Source organism: Agelaius tricolor, unplaced genomic scaffold (assembly GCF_023055355.1).
Source record: "Agelaius tricolor isolate 1412-34295 unplaced genomic scaffold, bAgeTri1.0.p SCAF_7, whole genome shotgun sequence".
NCBI classification, from domain to species: domain Eukaryota; kingdom Metazoa; phylum Chordata; class Aves; order Passeriformes; family Icteridae; genus Agelaius; species Agelaius tricolor.
Genome location: NW_027269267.1, coordinates 47,941,485 through 47,960,495, shown reverse-complemented (window position 1 = coordinate 47,960,495; position 19,011 = coordinate 47,941,485). Strand labels below are relative to the sequence as shown.

At 35.9% G+C, this 19,011-nt stretch overlaps 1 protein-coding gene across 4 annotated transcripts in view; it reads right to left on the bottom strand.

Annotated features, from left to right (window-relative positions):
* The window catches only part of KLHL1 (kelch like family member 1), a 192,201-nt gene that overhangs the window by 118,452 nt on the left and 54,738 nt on the right, over window positions 1–19,011 (bottom strand). For all 4 annotated transcript variants that reach the window (XR_011679785.1, XR_011679786.1, XM_071431099.1 and 1 more), the window contains exons 2-3: window positions 15,274–15,456; window positions 5,920–6,056 (exon numbers count right to left, since the gene is read on the bottom strand). Coding sequence is in view for 2 of the 4 variants with exons in the window: in XM_071431099.1 (XP_071287200.1) it covers window positions 5,920–6,056; window positions 15,274–15,456 (320 nt within the window). In the remaining 2 variants the exon portion in view is untranslated. The remainder of the gene's footprint in view (window positions 1–5,919; window positions 6,057–15,273; window positions 15,457–19,011) is intronic.

Genomic DNA, 19,011 nt, shown 5'->3' with positions numbered 1-19,011 from the left:
TAGCACAATCCAGTAGCTCTGATAACCCCTGGACTCTTGACACTATTAATTGGCACAAGCCAAAAGTATTGATGAATTGTCTTCAATGTTTGTTCACATAGACAATTGGCTTTCACCAATTAAAAAAAATTTTAAAAAAAGTCCCCAAACCAAAACCGAGAAAAAAATCTCCTTGAGATATAAAATTAATATCATTTCTCTGCTGCAAGAACCTAAGGGTCCTTGTGCTTAAAGGCAAGTTCCTACTTGCTACATCCCTGCTGTCTGCCCTGTGTGTCCTATTAGGTATAACGCTGACAAAGGCACTTGACAGTACTTTAATTAAAGACTCTCCCAAATAAAGTTTAATTAAAAGCTATACAGTAGGGCTTGAACCTCCTCCATGTATGAAATAATCTCTATTTTTTTTTCAGAGGTGTATAAACAAATCAAGGATTTTTAGTTTTCTATTGCTTAAATGGGTTTTGCTTTTCCAGTTTCATTAACAGTATGAAAGTACCAACCTACTCTTCTGATCACCGTCGTGAATGCATGCTAATTAGATATTCCGATGCTAATTAGATTTCCCGATATAGGAAATCTATAGTAACTTCACAGCTCTTTTGTATCTTCAAAGGAGGTCTCCCACAGTCACCAATAGCAGAAAAACAACAGAATATCAATCTATAGTTTCAGTCTTCTCTGAACTATTGAAGTAAAAATGAAAATAATGAAAACTCAAGTTTTAAGATCAAGAAAGAAGCATTACCTAAGAAAACAAGGTGAAGAAACACTCATCTGTGTAACTGCTACATTGAATTCTTAAAAGATCAAAGATTACACATCCATCTATCCCAGGGCACTAAGATCTCAATCACAGATTTTTTTGCTATCAATCATCTTGCTGCTTGAAAAATGAAACATACTTTCTGCATAGCCATTGCAGCTGTCTGTGTTGGCTTCTGATTTCATCAGTTGGCTCACAAGGAGTAGATATGCAAAAGAGGAAGGTTTGTTTCCTATTAAGTTACAGTTCTGCTCTATCACAGACAAAACATACTTTGTCTATTTGAATAAACCAAAAAAATGCAGCAAAGTGTGGCTAGATTAATGAAGTCACATATTTTTTACTGGTCAAATATATCCATTACAAAAAACAGTGGTAAAGCTGTTTTAATCTATCCTTGTGACCATATGTATAGAACAAGAAGCATATAATTTTGATAGAGTGTTTTTCTAATAAATTCACATCATCTACATAATTTGAATTACATAAGCCATAATTACATTATAATGTAGCTATGTCATTAGAAAACTTTGTGCATATTTCAGATAAAACAATATGTAGTTACTACATTATTAATTTGTTTACAAAAAATGCAAGTTAAATATATATATATACAAATCCTAAAACACTTCCAAAACAACCCCAAGACTGTCCTAACATGGAGTTTATAGAATATATTTTAATACATGCCAATTTTTTCAGCTTTAATAAAATTCTGCTTTACAGGTACATTAATCACATAACTTTAAAATTACATAATTATTCACATTGAATCTTCACAGAAACTTCAACATCCTTTATTATCTTTAAATCAGTACTTTTGGTTGTCTAATTTTCTGTCTTCCTGTTAGTACTCTTAGATTGGCAGATGCCTTCACTCAGGAGCTGCTCTAATCGAGGCTGTACAAGACTTAATGCTCTCCTGGTCACCTTGTAATTCTACCTCACCAATTATTTAGAAATCTATTTGTGTACAGAACCACAGAATCACAGAGTAAGCTGAGTTGGAAGGGACCCTCAGGGATCTCTGAGTTCAGCTCTAAGCCCTGCACAAGACCAACCCCAAGAGACACACCATGTGCCTGAGTGCACTGTCCAAATGCTTCTTGAACTCTGTCAGTCTTGATGCTGTGGCCACTTCCCTGGGGAGCCTGTCCCAGTGCCCAATCTCCCCCGAGTGAAGAACATTTTTCTAACATTCAGTCTGAATGTCCCCTGAGACAGCTGTGGGCCATTCCCTTGGGTTCTGTACTGGCCACCACAGAGAAGGGATCAGTGCCTGCCCCTCCTCTTCCCCTCATGAGGAAGTTGTAGACTGCAATGTGGTCTATGTGGTCTTCCCCTCAGTCTGCTCAAGGCTGAACAGACCAAGTGAACTCAGCTGCTCCTCAAGCCCCTTCACAAATCTTGTGGCCCTCCTTTGAACACTCTGTAATAATTTAATGTTTTTCTTAATATTGTGGTGCCCAAAACCACACACAGGACCCTAGGTGGGGACACCCCAGTGCAGAGCAGAGAAGGACAATCCCCTCCCATGCTCAGCTGGTGATGCTGTGCCTGGTGCACCCCAGAACTACTTTTCTTCACGTGTCTGGTGTAAAAAATCTCCCTTTTGATGAACTTTAATTCTGATATTTTGCAACTATATTAGATCTATTATTAGATTATTGGTGGAGGGTCTGATATCAGTTTAAGATATCTTCACCAATAATAATGCTTTTCATAGATGCATATATTTTATCCTTCTTAACCTCCTGCTTAATATGTATGATTCACAGGTAAAAATGCAAGAATTTCACTAGATTATAAAAAATATAAACTTGACTGAATTACAGATAACAAGATGTGGAAACGGTTCCATCTTTTAAATCACATCTAGACATATTTGCACTGTAATACTCTTAACTTCTACATTTTTGCAAAGAAGTCCATGTTCATCTGTGTTTTTTCTGATTTGTTCAGTTTTCCCCCGGGAAAACCTCCTCTATAACAGCAGCAACTATCAGTGATTTTTTTTCTTAAGCTCCTTGAGTTAGGAAGGTAGTGACAGGAAAAAGAAAATAGGAGTAAATAACTGCCCATTTGTCAAAATTGTTTTCTATTCCTGAAGTAAAACAATAAAGAGCTAAACTGGTTACAGACATGAGTTGCTGAAAACTTTATCACACATGCAATCAGTAATTGGAATTTGGCAGCCAGATTCTCCCGATATTCTGCCTAAGTCTAGAAATGTGTATGCTCCCAATTAGAGATCAAAAGTCTGAAAGGGAATTTCTGTTGGCTTCTGTGCTTCTGGATATCAAAACACTGGCTATTTTCTTAAATTTCCACTTGTCCACATACATGCAGCACAAGACTGTTGTAAATAAGGAATCAGAGTGCAAGAAAGGAGATAAGAAACTATGAATATAGATAAATCATATGAGATGATGGAAACAAAATGAGAAAAAAAACGGTTTTGCTCTGGCAAGGTCAAGGGAAAACAGAGTGATTAACTGAGAAGCCTAGACTGTATTTAATTTCAATAAACTGAATAAGTTCGGGACTATTTTCTAGGAATTCACAAATCACGTGAATTATCACTAAATTCTCCATAGCACTTTTGAATGCCCTTACCCTCTGTGCAAGGTTAGCCACATTAACGATAAACTGTGTATCCAAGGTATACCCACCATGTGTTAGAGAGACTACTATTTGGATTTGGCCACAACTTCCAGGATCAATAGAGACAATTGTGTTCCAGTGCCTGCAAGCCTTCCCCAGCATTGTTTAATTTATTAGGATAATTGTAGCTAGAAAATTTAGGTGTCTACTAAGATATCTGATGCAGAGAAAAGGAATACAGAAAGAAATAATCCCACATGAAATCCAGAAGATAAGGACACAAGCTAAGAATAAATAAGGAAAAATAAGAATAAATCAGGATAAAGAACCTGATGGAAGAGAAATGCAAGACAGAGTAATCAAAACCAGAATGATCTATGGTATCCAATATATTTAATCTTTTAGCATGTAAAATTGTCTCACGTTTCCCAACCCTCATCACTCTTCTATTGTTATTATTTGTGAAACTTGCAAGTGTAAACTTAAGGCATTTTAAAGTCTTATTTGGTCTCCAAAATGAGTTAGAAAAAAAGAATAATGGTGTTTTACCACTTCTAGTGAAAGACATTAGAGATCTTGGTTATCCTCTTAAGTTTCTATTTCTTCAAAGTGATGTTACAATAGTACATAATGTTGCCATTTCTGAGGCAGTTTGGACTGTGTGACTGTTTAAATGAATGAATATTACAGATGCAGATTCATATGAGGCAAATTAGAAAACATGCAAATTATACTCGCTGTGGAGTTCCCTTTTCATCCATTTGTGAAAGCTGGCCCTTATTTACCTTACACCAAAAAGAAGCTTTTTAGTTTTACATCTCATATAATGACCCAAGTACATCACATTGCAAAGAGAATGAAGGAACATAAAGGAGCTGAAAATTTTAAACATTTTTGGTAAACAGAAGTTTGCTTCTTCTATGTTTTCATTGCTTCATCCAGTCTCCAAAGTTCTCAAAGATAACCATAAAGTTCTTATATAGCTTCATTCATCTTGAAAATGTTTATCTTTTTTCACCTCCTTTCTTCTGAATCTCCTTCTTTCCCTAATCTACACCTACACACTATCTCTTGCTGTCAACAGCTCTTTTGTATCTTTCCAGGTGATATATTTTAGTGAAAACTGAAGCAAAAGAACAATACAGTACTTCAGGATTTTCACAATTTTCTTTTCAGGGGAACAACACTGTCCCTTCTCTTACCTCCTCTATCTTTAACCTCCCTCCTACGAAACAATTTAACATTACCCGTAGTCTTTTTGCTGTTCTGTGCCAAGGTAGTCTTGATTTTGCCCCAGAATTCCTGTGCCATTCATTCACCAAGGAATCAGATTGTATCCTTCTTATTGAACTATTTCATTTCATGGATCCCTAGCTTGAAACCCTCGAGACAATGCACATTCCTCAGTGGCAAAGCCACAGCTGAAGGGAGTTGGCATTACCCTTTTAACATGTAGAGTACTACCTAAATCACTGTCTTACAATCCTAGAACATTTATTTCTCCAACATTATTCTCCAAAAGAGTATTTTGGCTTAAATTATGCTTATTTGCCGTTTCTGTTTTCTATTAAGATGGTAAAGCTATTATGTCATAAAAACCCCAGAACATATCCTGATTAAATACAAAGCGAACAGCAACTTGTGATTAAATTATTATATGTGTTTTTAAAACAGATTAAAACTTCAGGGTTTGGGGTATCTATTTAAAATTGGATCTAAATCAAATATACAATAGAATTATCATGATAAAATATGGTTAATTTAAACAATATAAGGATGTCTTTTAGGAAACAAATAGAAAATAGTATATATTTTATACTTATGTGATTCAAGGCAAATCTTATAGGCAGTTCCACTCTTTTAATTACCTTATTTTGTAATATTAGCATTCTTTCTTTCAGATTAATGCACTTCAGTTAAAATGTGCATAACAAGTTGTTTAAGAAGTATAAATCCCAAATCTATAATGCATTAAAATATAAAAACTATTCAGAAGAGAGCTTTGAGTTATTAACTCTGTATTGTGAGTTATTCATAAGTTTACACTTCAAAACAGAGTACCAGCATATGAAGGGAAATGAAAGTGAAAATATCTGGCTCATAATAAAACCTTTTAAAACATTTTCTTATTCAAACTTCAATTTTTCTTTCTTTCAAAATTTTAAAGATTTATGCAATTATTTATACTGAGATTTGATTAAAAAAGCAATACAGGATTATTCTTAAAAAAGTACAACTGTTCCTTCAGTGATCTTACATAATTTGATTTATGAGGGTATGAGGCACTCCTTTTAAGTATTTGAAAACCAAGAAAAGTATATAATTTTCTTGACTATCCTATTGAACTTGACAAGTCTGAAATATTGAACAGTTTGGAAATAAGAGATAATATTTTGAATTCATCCCTAGAAATAGTAATTAAACATTTTTGGATGATTATGTTTAAAAATAAAAATATTTATAAAAAATATAGTTGATTGGAAAGTAGCAAACAAAAATATCAACATCTGCCTCTATAGGAAGTATATGTAATGTATGCATCACAATACCTGTATATGCAAACTGAACAAGGTCCCACAGCGCATTGGGGTCTATGCCTTCCATTTTGATCTCTTCTTGCTTGGCTTCACAAACATCACTTGTAAACATGGCAGCAAAGTAGTCAGAGACAGAACTGAGGACAAGTCTGCAGAAAAAGTAAGCAAGTGGTGTAATTTGCTTGGATATATATATATATATGATAAATGTCAGATATTTATAAACTTCTTTAAAAATTATTAGGAGGAATGTATTATTATTGCACATTGGCAGCAAAATACAGAATGACATTTGATTCTAATGTGTTTTTGCCTCCTGTGATATGAAGCAAGTGATACTTTAGCATATAACTATAAAACAGACATAGAAATTAGCACTCTAATAATCTTCCAATCATGCAGATGTCCCACCTGTTAACAAGATAATCTCTCAGTGTCAAATCATCAATTTCAGAATGACAGGCATTTCATAATCCAGAGGTACTTTTCTTTGTTCCTAAAGGCTTATTTGTTATAAACTTTTTAATAATAGCATGTGACTTTAGACAATCTATAAACTTACTAAATATAATCTACTAAACTGTTAGTAGTTTAACATGCTACTCACTAAAAATATGTAATAAAATCACTGTGTAATACAATGTTTTTGTTAATAAACATGTCCAAGGAAAGTATTTTGAAAATATTTTGAAAATATTCTGAAAATATCTACAAAATGCTCGTAGCTTGTTGTTTAGGAATCTGATACAGATAAATCAATACCACAGCAGTATCAAGTACGACTTTAATTACTGGGGCTTTAAGTTAAGGTATTCTTCCAAATACCATCTACAGTGAATTTTTTATTTTTTTAGGACTGAATATTCACAGATGATCTTGAGATTAGAAGTGTGGTACAGCCATAAATAGTGTACCATGTGCTTCCATAAAGATGGTCACATTTCTGGATTAATTTGAAAACATGATATACAAACATATTAATAAAAAAACATTACCATCACAACTGGAGAACTTGGAAACCAAGAGAACAACAATTAGCCTTTTGTATATTGTTAGCCAGTTTGCTCAGGGCAAATTATTATTTAAAAAAAATAGGGAAGATAAACAAGTTAATTCTTATCAGCCACCATGGTAATTGATTGCCTTTGCTCTCTTAGCTCACTCCAATAGCTAAGTGAAATATATGAAGCTTGAATTCACTTCATAACTTTACAGTGCTTTATGCTGCTACATTTTACCAGCAAGTAGGGCAGACTGAAGACATATATATGATCTATGCCTCTAATGATGAGTGTCTCTGTCCCTCTGCGAGCCTCTCAGGAGCCCTGGGCCAGTCCCGAGTCGGCAGACACCGGGGGGCAGCCCCGACATGGCCGACAGCGGGGAGACACTGTCTGTGTGTGCCCCGAGGGTGCTGAGGGCACCTGGGCTGGCAGGGAGACACTGTCTGTGTGTGCCCCGAGGGTGCTGAGGGCACCTGGGCTGGCAGGGAGACACTGTCTGTGTGTGCCCCGAGGGTGCTGAGGGCACCTGGGCTGGCAGGGAGACACTGTCTGTGTGTGCCCCGAGGGTGCTGAGGGCACCTGGGCTGGCAGGGAGACACTGTCTGTGTGTGCCCCGAGGGTACTGAGGGCACCTGGGCTGACAGCAGGGAGACACTGTCTGTGTGTGCCCCGAGGGTGCTGAGGGCACCTGGGCTGGCAGGGAGACACTGTCTGTGTGTGCCCCGAGGGTGCTGAGGGCACCTGGGCTGACAGCAGGGAGACACTGTCTGTGTGTGCCCCGAGGGTACTGAGGGCACCTGGGCTGGCAGGGAGACACTGTCTGTGTGTGCCCCGAGGGTACTGAGGGCACCTGGGCTGGCAGGGAGACACTGTCTGTGTGTGCCCCGAGGGTGCTGAGGGCACCTGGGCTGGGCGCCTGTGCAGCACAAGAGACACCAGAGACATCGGTAGAAGAGAAAGGGCCGACTCTGAGCAGGGGTTAATCCAAGGTTTTATTAGGAGTCCCAAAGGAGCTCCTGCACCTCAGGGGGCCTCCTGCCGAGAGCCCCGGGAGATGTGCCAAGGTCACGACGAACTGGACCGAAACTTCTGGATGGAGGGGATGGGATCTGAGTGATTGACAGAGAGCCAGGGTGGGGGTTTGGGGATGATCTCATCCCGGGAGAGGGATAACACAGGTAAAGGGAGGGGGGTACAGTTTGGGATAAACCATTTGGGAAAAATATGGGAATATAAAACAAAACTACTTCAAAGTATTACAAAATATAGAAATACACTACAACAGTTGGGGAATTAATAAATAGGTATAGCACTTTTATCACTTTTCATGTTGTGCTCAAATCCAGCAATCATGAATTTTAGAAGCAAACATCCTAATTCATAAACAATTCACATTTATATTTATGCAATGACTAAATGTCAATGGATGGCTACAAAAACATGAACTTAGAAATAGACTTTGGTGCTGCCACTAGAAACTCCTAATTTACTATTTTTTCATCATTGAGGAACATTTACTTCTACATTTGCTTATTTATTCTCTCATTTATATATTATTATATCTGTAAATCTTCTTCTAGTACTATTTCTGACCACTTATAAGTAACTTTATTGTTCATTGATGCTTCAATAAAAGCATCACAAAAATCATAGAAAGGAAAAATGTGATGATTTTATATGAGATAAAAATTCTCACAGATAGCAGAAATGTAATTTAGGTATGTGATGGAGATTTTAATTTCAGACCATTTCATTCATGGAGATTTAATTTAATTTCATTTTGCATTAGCTGTTGCTTCAGATTTACTAGCCATCATTTAAATTTAGCTATGGATATTCAGTTTGATCACTTGTCAAAAGCAAGACCAAAACCCTTGGCAGCATCAAAAAAAAAAAAAATGGACAAATGAACGAACAGAAATTTTAATACACCAGTTAATGATCAGTGGAAATATTTTCAAATAGTAATATCTTGTCTTTTAAATTCACATGATTTATGTTCAGCAGTTACCTATTATATAATCTTACTGTATATATATATGGTCAAATTTAAAACAAACAAAAAACAACAGAGGGAGGGCAGAAAATAAATAACAGAAGTATTAAATCTCTTTCACAAATTTCTATAAAAATATGTGATTTTCCACAGTTTGTGTGAGGAAAATAAAAGATGTTATCTAATGGATTTCAGCTGCAAAGGAGCATTCAGTCTACAGGAACACACAAGAGCCAGTCCAAAGTGGGAAAAAAAATTAAAAGCAATAAGACACGTCAGGTACTCAGCACTACCCATTTTTCTTAGAGGTTTATCCCTACTGGTTTGTACCACCTATCAAAGAAGATGGCTTAAATGAGCAGAAAGGTTCTGTGATGTAGCAGCTCACCTACAGAATCAAGACAAGCTTTTGAACATAGTGATAAAAAAAACAGGATTACTTTTTTAAAGTGTCTTATATTAATCAATATTAACAGAAATACTGAGTCAGCTATTTCATCAACTTACTATAACCAAAAGATGAAGTTTCACAACACTAAGTTTTACCTTGGGAAGTGCTCTGCAAGTTGAACTGAAGAGAGAGGAACTTGCTAATTACACTTAATTCTGAAAGGTGAGACCTTTTGTAAATCTTTATTGTATTCCAGGGTTGAGATGGAAGATCAAAAGTGAGAAATCAAAGAGATCAATTAATTTGTAATGATCTGCTGCTTTTTGTAGATTAGAAGACTCCAAACAGCCTTAAATCCTGGTTTAAAGGCATGTTGACCTATTAATCAAGAAAGGTCAGGTGGCTGAGGATGTCACCTTTTCAACTTTGGATCTAGCAGTGAGAATACATAATAAACTCTTTCATCCTTGAGACTCACAGCAGGTAACTCATGGCTTAAAATGAGTTTGTGTACCCAGAAAGATTTTTTCCAGATTAAGAGACATCTTTCTCTTTACAACTAATTTCAGCCTGATCAATTTGTGGTTTCTTTTACAAGTAACCCATAAGACTGATTAGGGTTGTGACCTTTTTTCCCAGGATATCAGGTTTTATTTTAGTTTATTATAGAATATTTCTTTGCTACTTTCACAACTGTTTTCATATACACTTTTGATAGAGAATTACCTAACCACTGATGATGCATTTATTAATTAAAAGAAGCAAACAAACCTTGATCACTTAAAATCTTTAAGAAAACTCTTACAATATTTTACTGCCAACTGAGTAGAATATCATATGTTATTTGAACTAAAAAATCATGGTCAAGACACTATTTTTTCTCCCTGCATATTAGGAGCTGAATATTCTTGAGAACTGTGTCCATGAGGATCTCATGAGGTTTAACTGGACCAAGTGCAGCCGCTGCACCTGGGTTAGGGCAACCCCCAGTATCAATCCAGGCTGAGGGATGAATGGACAGAGAGCAGCCCTGCTGAGACTGTCTCGGTGATGCTTCTGGATGAGAGGCTGGAATGTGCACTCACAGCCCAGAAAGCCAAACATGTTCTGGGCTGCATCAAAGCAGTGGTGACCAGCAGGGCAAGAGAGGAGATTTTGCCCCTCTACTCTGCTTTGGTGAGACCCCACCTGGAGTACTGCACGCAAACAGCTTTCATTTACAAAGATTCTAGGGGAAAAATGATAATATCTGGAATTTTTCCACACTACATTTTAATTTTCATTTAACTTTTGACAGATGGCATTGTGAAAGTATACATATATATATAGAGACATATATATGCATTCATAAGTATTATTTATTTTAAAAAACTGAAATTTTAAGCTCTGAGTTCTGAAAGGAAGAAAATCTCACATTCAATAAATATTGGCATAATTCACAGCATAGGAAGGACATCTACCTCTTAGAGAGAGTCACCAAAATGATTAGGGGGATGGAGCACCTCTCCCATAGGAAAAGACTGAGGGAATTTGGCTTTTTCAGCCTAGAAAAGAGAAGACTTAGGGATTACTTAATTGCTGCCTTCCAGTACCTGAAGGAGCCTTTAAAAAAAATGGAGAGGGACTCTTTATATGGTCATGTAGTGATAGGACAAGGGAGAATGGTTTCAAAGTAAAACAGTAGGTTCTTTCACCCTTCAAAGTCCATTTCAGTTACTGCACCTTCTTCCAGTCCATAAAGTAATAGCATTAGTATTCTGGTTTAATACAGTAATAAAATATCTCTAGCTAGAAAGGACCCTTAAGGCTCCTAAAACAAAAATAAACCATGTGATTAAGCACATGATTAGATGCTCCTTGAACTCTTACCACTTCCCTGGGAAGACTGTTGGAGCAACTTACCATCCTTCTGCTGAAGAACCTTTCCCTAATATCCAATCTGAACTTCCCCTGACTTCATTCCATTTCCTTGGGTCCTGTCCCTGCTCACCAGACAGATGAGATCACCACCTCCCCCTCTGCCGCTCCCCTCAAGGAAGCTGTAGACTGTGATGAGGTCATCCCTCAGCCTTCTTTTCTGTAGGATGAACAAACCCAGTGACCTCAGCTGCTCTCCTTATCCATTTTTCCTTCAAAACCTTTCACCACCTTGGATGCCCTCCTCTGGAGATGCTCCAACAGCGTGATGTCCATATATTGTGGCTCCCAGAAATGCACACAATACTCAAGGGGAGGCTGTACCAGCACAGAGCAGAGAGAGGCAATCACCCCTTGATGGGCTGGTGATGTTGTGACTGATGCTTCCCAGGGCATGGTTGGCCCTTTGCTGCCAGGGCACTGCTGACTCCCATTTAACTTGCCAGCAACCCAAACCCTCGTATCAAGATTATCAATCAAGGTTAAAATTAAAAGCTCATCTAAATTGCCTTGCTGCTCCTCTGATAGCAGGAATTTTTACTGTTGTTGTTCTTTCCCAACCATATTACTTGAATGAATTGTTTTTAAACTCACAGACTGTGGGTTGTATTATACAACTCTGTCCAGATGAGTTCAGATGATATGGGAAGTTCCTCAAACCTTACAGACATCTGGGAATAACATAGAGCGGCTGTACTGCTTTTAATCAATGTTTTCCATGTGGATCTGTTAGTGACTAGTGACAGAAAACTGGTCTTCAGAATTTAATGTGCATCCTCAGACTAATGTGCATTTTTCTTCTTTTACTCCCTGCTTCTAGTCTTTCCTTCCTTCTCTGCCTGGCTCTCCTTTCTTTTCTGCCTGGTTCTTTATTCTTTCATCTTGCTTTCAGCTAAACTTTCTCCATTAATTTTTTCCTCATTTTACTACTACTGGTTTTTTTTAACTTTGTCCCTCTGCAGTAGCACTCAAAAGGCATTGAAAAAAGTTGTTACCACCCAGAGCACTGAAACAGACAATGCTAACTGCATTTTGTTGAAGGAGTTTTATTAAATTTATCTTCACATGTCATTCAAATACTAGTAGAAAGATTTGAGTAACCTTACTAAAGTATTTCTTTGTTTCATATGTTATTGGTAATTTTCCAAGAGTTCTGTACTACCTTTTCTGCCATGGTGGGAGTCCCCCATGATCCTTTTCTTAAGTATTGGAAAGAAAAAAAAACCACTCTGATATTAAGAGACAACAGAAGATAAAAACTTGTATTTCTCATTATACACTCAAGTATACTGGACTATATTATAACAACAACAAAAGTAGATTTCTTGGTTTCTCAACAAGGGCAATGGAAGTAAGAACTGTAAGCTGAGGACGTAACTCCCCTTCTACATCTTCTTTGCATTTTCCAGTTTTACTGAATTTTCTGTTTTATTGAATCGAGTCTCTGTTATATGGGAGTGTTTTAATTGTATAGGAGTAGGTGAATTTTAGCCTTATATAATATTTGTTCTTTTTTTTTTCCCTTCAGCATAGAGTTCCTATCTTGTTTTGTGCAGCATTACTAATCAAAATGTCTTAAACTACAGTCTGAGTTTAGAGATGCTCTAACATTTCTGCAGTCCTAGATAGAAGTTTTAATGAACTCTCCAGCACAAATATTAAGGTTCATCTATCATTTGCAGTGACTTTAGCTCTTCTCTTCACAGGATTTTTGATGTTTCTTCAGCAGCTGTAGAATACAGCATTTCAAACACAGTTATTTAAAACCAGTGCAATTCATGTAAATTGCCTTCACTCAAAACAACCAAATCATTGATGGCAAACACATACTCTTAATTTTATGTTGACCCATGTGATTATTGCTTGATTAACAATTTTCATTCACTCTGATAATGCCACTATAGTTCTGAACAATATTTACTTCCCAAATGCACAACAGAAGTTAATGGAAAATGAAAGCAGAGATGAATGATGTGGGAGAAATATAGAAACATTGTGTCAATGTAAAAAAATGGAATTAGAGAGGCCCAAAGATCAGGCAGAGATGAAGACAGCAAAGGATTTGATAGTAAAGAAGGGTTTCTGTAAATACCTTGGAAGCAAATGTAAAACTTTTGAAAGATTTTGTGTACTGCTCAAAAAAGCTTCATTTGGCACAGTCTTTTTTTTAATTTATTATGTTGTGTTTTGAGGACAAGTTTAAAGTACTCTTCCAGTACTTCAAATACTGGAGGAAGCTCTACAATATTACTGAAGGACCACTCTCTCCTATCTGTAATGGATCATGATAATTGCAGGAGGTTTCTAAGGACTGGAAAAGTCAATTTCCATGTAAATCCCTAAGAAGAAGGATGTAGGTACCATAGACTTGTTTGCCTCACCAAGATCATGGAGCAAATTTGCCTGGATGACACATCCCGCACCACAAAAATCAGGGAAGATAATAAAAACTGGAACAGGCTAACAAGAGAGGAACATCCAGAAGAGATGACAATTAAAAATTAACTGTGTATGACCTCAATGGTCTAACCTTGCAGTTGACCCTGCTTTGAGCAGGAAAAGTCAAATCTGTAATTTCTAGGATTGTAATGACTACAGTAAAAGAAATAGCTCACTGTGCTTGTCCAGCCACACCTGTCTAAACAAACATAGAATAAACACTATCAAAACTTTTCCAGTTATTTGAGATTTGGAATTTTGACTGCAGACCACAGACAAGTAGAAAATCACATGTAAAGGTGTCCAAAGGTTTATTAGAAAATCTAAATAGGTTATGGGTATTATTTCATGGTTAATCTTATTAGGTCATGTTTTCAGCTCAGGATTTATAATCACTGTAGAATTGAAATGACAAATGTGAAATTAAATTTACTACTAAAAGGTATGCATCCAAACATGAACATCTGTATTAAAAATAATAGGGGAAATGAAAGAAACTAATTAACAAAACCCTATTATTTAAATATATTACTGAAGTTTCTGTCTGATTTTACTTAGCATTTGGAAAATAACTTTGGCTCTGCAGTCTTGTATATTGCATGTTTCTTTCTTTTACTTACTGTTGTAGGAGTTGGAATATAGACTATTCAGCTTCTTTGTTTAACAGGAATAGTCTCTGTGTCCATATTCACTCAGGGCAAAAGGAACTTGGTAAGGTCCAAGTTGCTAAGATACCTTTAGAGTATTCTTCTGCACCAGGAAGTTAATTTCTGAGTTCAGAAATGCACTGGCTGTTTTTATGACTTCCTGCTGGGGAACCATAATCCTGCTCTGAATTTAGTATCTCACCAGAGAAATCAGGACACAGGCAGGAAACAGATTACCCTTGGTTTGCAGCCTTATGCAGAGTTCAGATGCAAAAATACTTGCTCACCTGTAAATTCTGAATTATTATCTGTATTTTAATCTAAACTCTAGGACCATATTTTTATGCATTAAATGAAAACCTATTTCTGAGACCAAAAATCTCAATGAAGAATAACTATTTTAAGTTTAATTTTTATCTGAAACCAAGTTTCATAAATACTAGCTGCTTTAAAACCAGATAATCTTACAGAATTTTAGAAATTAGAGTGTTCAATAATTTTTATCCCAGTAATTATAAGTAAATAAGTATTTTTTAGTTCATTGAAAGGCACAGGTCATAGCAAGAAAGTATTCAGTATTCTACTCTAAGTGTCTGAGAGACTCTGTACAATAGACTTATCACAGGATCAGGATCTTAAACTAGAAATGATGCTGTTCAGTGTAGCTGTACAGCACCCCATTTCAGAAATTCACATTCTCTTCACATAAGAATAGCATCACAGCAGGGAGTATTGTTAGTCATACTCACCATCAGTTTGCTAGTTGAGTGCTACTTGAACTTTTGAAAGCTGTACAAAAAACCCTTACCCTTCAAAGACCCAACCTTCAAACCCACCTTTTCCAATCACTTACACTTGTGTTTAAAGAAAGAGAAAATAATCATAAGGGACAACAGGAAAAACTGTTCTAAGAAATACACATACCTAAAACATGAACTTTTGTAATTTCAATGCTTTATGCCTATCTCCTACCTGTGTGCAGGTATCTTGCGATCCCCAGCAATCAGGATAACATCACAGAGCTGCTGCTGCTTCAAGTAGCTCTCCATTTTCCTGAAGGTTTGCTCTGCGTGGTGAACAGCCTGGTAGAATTCCTCAGAGCTACAGGAATCCATGTCACAGTGGGGTGGCAAGGGGTGGCTGGCTCCTGACAGTCTGTAAACAACAAGAAAACTCCAGATTGGTAAGATGTGACCAAGTGGTGACTCCATCACAGCTTCTAGAATCTGACACATGTAAATCAATGCATCCTTTGCCTGTACTCATCACTTGAAGTACAAGATAGAAAAATCTTATTGCATTGGGAGAGAAATGGAAAAAGCCATCCTATCTTTCCACTGGCTGTGTGCACCTACTCTAGTTCACTTTCTCAAATTCACATTTATTTTTCTTTCCCAAGGGGAGCAAAATGAAACTCCAATTGATTTCTATTGAATCCTGATAATTTTCACAATGAAAAATTACATACCTAATTTTAATCCAAAATATTTATTCATTAAACTGAATTTAGCCTGCAAAGATAATGGTGTCTATATTGAAAAGGGGAAAAAAACAACAAAGAAAAATAAACAGGAGAAAAATATTTTGTTTTGTTTTTCACTCTATAGCCATCTATTCCTAGTTTGAAGTTATTCAGTTCAGTGTTGCAGTGGAAAAATCAAAGTGTAAGGAAGCACTAGTCCTTGAAGAAACTAGGAAACTATGCTAGAATTTCTCAATAGTTCTCAATATAGATGATACCCTCTTCTTTTAAAAATAAGTAATGAGATCAAGTCAATTGAAAGCCTTAAGATTATATGTATGACTTGTAGTGCTGTAAATGAAGGATTTAACAGATGAAGCTAATTTTTTATTCTTCAATAGATATATACAAAAGATTTACATAATCAATAGAAGAGCAATAGACAACTTATCTTAGTCCAGCATATGAAACAATATTATAAATTAATTCAAAACAATCTCATTTTATATATTCTATTGAAATAGAAATATAAAAGAACACATAAAAAACATTTTTTATTTACAACAATAATACAACAGTTTCCTTATTCAAGGTTTGAATTCAGTAGGTATAACATTAAAAACATATATTGAAAGATGTGTAAGAAAATGCAGTCTACATTCCTGGTGCTGGGAAAAAAATTGAAAAGTGCATAAAAATAATAATTCTTAAAGATCGGAATGAAATGCAGTTATAAAATATAAATAATAAAAAACCCTAAATTATTGAGACATGCTAGTGATTTGCTTCTGAATTATGTTTTGTACAAAAGTGTTCCACATAGTCTCCTACAGTCACTGTACAGGGCTCAGCAGGTTTAAGGAGGAAGGGCTGGTCCATCTTTCTGTCATAGGAATCACTAGGCTTCACAGCACTCCTTTAAAATATCTGGAATTCTGCATAATTGAAGGTGACATGGAGGTAATTTCCCAGGGAACAAACACAGCTTCTTCTGTATCTCACTCCCCCACCACCTATTCTGTGCCACGTACAGGTACTAACTTAACAGAATCAGTTATGATTTAAAATTAAGTACAGTGAAGTTAACTTAAAATTCATTTAAATGAAAATTCACTTTTGTAACATTAAGTTGGATAGCAAAAAATTTTCAGTTGGTTTAAATTAATTAATATTTTTATTTTTATGCTGCAAAGGTCTAATATGCCTGAGCCTGTATATAGGAAATTGAACTGGCAAAATGTTATTAAATGTGATTCTTCAATAGAAAAAGTTACAAAATGGTGATTTAGAAAGAAACACCAGCTTAATTCTTTTACAGGTCATATTGTTATGCTGTCAAGTACTGAATGCCAGATATTTCCTCCTGGATAAAACAAACACATTCATTCTGTGAGTGTCAAAATTTGCATATGCATTCCTATCTAATCTGGATCCCAACCATGTTGATCAGAAATCCAAGTTTATTTTCACATCTTTGGTTGATCAACTGATGCTTTCCCACAAAACTCTACTGACAGACCTAAGCTCATTAGAATGGGCAGATATTTCAGCTTTTTTTTCTTTTTATTTTCCATTTTGTGTTTGTAGCCATACACAGATTTCTTTAGTTTTATTGCTAGAGAACTAGAATGTCAAGTAATTTACAAGAAATAAATTAATGCCTAATAAATGACGTTGATAGTTCTAAACAGACATGTTTCTTCTTCTCTTCTGGGGAATTTAGAAGTGACAACAGCAGTTCTGAGAAAGGAAAGTAACAGGAATGAGCAGATCTTAATGGGTTCATACTGTTTGTTAGTTCAGGAGGTAGGTCTAGGTCAGCTTAAATTTGAACAGATAGGATGCTAGTCCTGAATCTTTTTGGCTATTCAAAATGCTGTCTTTTCCAGGTCAGAAGAGAACTATCCTGATTGAATTTATGCTGGTCCTGTGAAGTAAGATTGCTCTGTAATAAGCTTAGTCTCTCTTGCTCTTGAATTGCTAGGCAGTGTTTGCCACAAATTTTGCTCTTTCCTGCTAGCCATTTATAAGCAACACTTTCTACCCATTAACTCAGTGTATCTGTCACTTAGCAAGTCAATAAATGACTGCTCAAAAGCAAGCCATCAACAACCAAAGCATATTTTAAATATTATCAGGAAAAATAGCAAGCAATAAGCTCGGTAGAAGACAATAAATTAATCTTTTATTTATTTTCTAAGAAAGCCCAGATAAAAAGCCTGCTACTTATCCCATTCAGGAGCTATCTCTGTTTCCTTATAAATGCTCTGTCTGCATAATCAATGCTTTAAATTCAGATAATAACTTGTTAAAGCAGGAATTAGTTAAAGCAAATATCATTTATAACCAATTACCAGTTTGTGAAAGGCATATATAGATGCTCAGGGCCAATTAGCAATATGACAATATGAAAATCACATTTTCTCTTTGCATATATTGCTCTTGTTTAGGTGCAAGCAAATCAAACCACAAATGGAGTGAGAGGCTTTGTGATTGCATTCAGCAGCAACTCCAACACAAATTTGACTGAAAATTTCCTAAATCTTTCAAAACCCTTTTTAGCATTTGTGTGCCTCAAAATCCTCTAATTAGTGAACTGGACAGACTCCAGGTGGACTTTTTCAATAATATTCCTCAGCTGGCAAGTGCAAAGCCTGAACTCAGTGTGTAAATTTCAAACATTTGGGAGTTGTCCAGCCTAAAACACTTTAAATGACTTAGTTAATAGCACAGAAATAAGGAAATGCAATGGTACTGAAGGGTGACTGCAGCATGAGAATACTAAAAGGTTCACAAAAATTATCAACATTGCAAATAACCAATAATCTTAAAAGTTGTTTTGTTTTTTAATGAAATAGCAAACCAGAGTGCATATTGCATAATAATTAAAAAAAAAACAAAAAAGGAAAAAAATCCACCTTAGCAAATTTGTTCAGATTATTTTCAGTGCTAAGAACAGCATCCTGCTCTTAGAAGAGAAATGATTAAAGAGCCTGAAGGTGTAGGGAAAAATCCAATCTTTGAGCCATCACGGATATTAAAACAGTGTAAACAGAAATAAAAACTAGAGAATCGAAAACATCTGACTCCAAAATTGTCCTCTTTTACAAGAAAAAAAACCACTGATTTGAAGAATGCAGAAATGAAAACCTTTAAGCTAAAGTAGTATTGTCAAGGATTTAAAGAGAAAATGCCAGGGAAAAAGGAACTTCACACACAGATTTAGCTTTCTACAACTTTCTTGTTAA